Below are 1,981 nucleotides of genomic sequence, written 5' to 3'. Positions count from 1 at the left end.
AGCAAAAGGAAAGGAAACATGGAAGAAACACCAGAGAAATGCCTGGGGCTGCAAAGAAAGATGTGGAGCAGGGGCTGGGCATGTGGAGAAGGCAGTGGAAGTTCTCTGGTGACCACTTACAATGAGATGTACAATTAAAAGCCTGGCAGTCCAGTGAGATCAGACTGTGCACACAGACAAACCCTTTTGTACTCAGCCGGCTCAGCTCTGTCCATGAAGCACAGCACCAGGACAATCTGTTAGGTCACATTCTGAGTAACAAGACGGATCAGCCTGTCCCGGATCTGTTTGGTTCTCACCCCATAGATGATGGGATTTAGCATGGGGGGCACCAACAAGTAAACATTAGCGAGGAGGGTTTCCAAATGCTGGGGTATATTGTAACCAAATCGAGCTGCGAGGGAGCTAAAAACAGTTGGAACGTAAAACGTTAGGATGACACAGATGTGAGAAGTGCAGGTCCCAAAGGTCTTGAGCCGAGCTTCCTTTGTGGGTAGGTGGAAGATGGCCCTGAGGATCTGTATATAGGACACAGCAATAAAGAATACATCCACACCAGTCATACCGATTATATCAAAGAGGCCATAGTAACTGCTGACGCGGATGTCAGCGCAGGCCAGTCTCACCACATCCATGTGTTCACATTGTGTGTAGGGGATGATGTTGGTTCTGCAATATGGCCAATGCCTCACCAGGAAGGGGTAGGGCAATGAGAGGATGACACCGCGCAACACCACGGCCAAGCTGATCTTGGCCACCGTGTGGTTATTCAGGATGGTGGAATGTCTCAGAGGATGGCAGATGGCCACGTAACGATCAAAAGCCATGGCCACAAAGATGCCAGACTCAATCGTTGAGAAGGAATGAATGAAGTACAGCTGGGCGAGGCAGGCATTGAAACCAATCTCCCTGGAATTGAAGCAGAAGATGCTGAGCATTTTGGGAATGGAAGATGTGGACAGGACCAGGTCAGTGAAGGCCAGCATGCAGAGGAAATAGTACATGGGCTCATGGAGGCTCGAATCCATCTTCACAATGAACAGGATGGTGAAATTCCCCAAGAGAGTAATTGTGTACATAGAGCAGAAGGGGATGGAGATCCACACATGGGCCGCCTCCAGACCAGGAATGCCCAGTAGGATGAAGTGGGATGGATTGGAGAAGTAGGTTGTGTTAGAAACAGACATGGAGAAAGGAGCAAGGTGTCCAAATTTAATGCAGAATGATGTTTCCCTCATGTACCATGAACTCCCCTATCTTCTTGTGTGTGCCCAGGATTTAGGGTGATGATGACAGTAGAAATACCTGGAAGAACAGATAATGTTAATATGAAACACTGCACACACTTGAAGAAGCTTTTCTCATGGTGCAGCTGATAGGTCACTCTTCACAAACTCAGAAGTGACATTTTCATTATTTAGAGAAATGGAGCATGAACATATATGGCCCTGCTACTGACAATTGTATATTTTACAGTCCTGCCTTTGACAATAATTTACACATCTCATAGTGCTGCAAATCTTAAAAGGCACCATCAGGAAGCAGATCTCATGAAAAACACCATAACTGCCATAGCACCTAGAAACAGCAACTCACTCACAGCAGTGGATAAAAGAGAATATTCTCCTCTATAGATGGGCTCACCTTATGTAACCCCATCTCTACAAAGGATGCAGATGATCGAGAGCAGAGTTCCGACACTCACTGTGTGGATGGGGAAGGCTGCCATGTGTGGGCTGGCTGAAATGTCTGGGATTGCTGAGTACAGAGAAGAAATGACAAGAGGATCATGTGAGAGAGGACAAGAAAATGAAGTCTGGAACTGACAGCTTTCCAGCAAATAAGGAGACTTTTGTTAAAAATCCAGTTCTGTTTCAAAGGTCAGGCAGCAAAGGTGTGTGGGGAGGGAGAGAGGGAACCAATATATTACACACACTGTAAATGGAAAATACAAAGTGTTGGAACAAAATCTGGACACCGT

General features: G+C 46.4%; 1 protein-coding gene across 1 annotated transcript; it reads right to left on the bottom strand.

The window, feature by feature from the left end:
* Positions 1–239: 239 nt before the first annotated feature.
* LOC142006988 (olfactory receptor 52E4-like) lies at positions 240–1,238 on the bottom strand. The gene has a single exon (XM_074983498.1). It carries the CDS (start codon positions 1,236–1,238, stop codon positions 240–242), a length of 999 nt encoding a protein of 332 aa, XP_074839599.1.
* Positions 1,239–1,981: the final 743 nt, after the last annotated feature.

This window comes from Carettochelys insculpta, chromosome 1 (genome assembly GCF_033958435.1).
Source record: "Carettochelys insculpta isolate YL-2023 chromosome 1, ASM3395843v1, whole genome shotgun sequence".
NCBI classification, from domain to species: domain Eukaryota; kingdom Metazoa; phylum Chordata; order Testudines; family Carettochelyidae; genus Carettochelys; species Carettochelys insculpta.
This window is presented reverse-complemented; position numbering and strand designations above follow the sequence as displayed.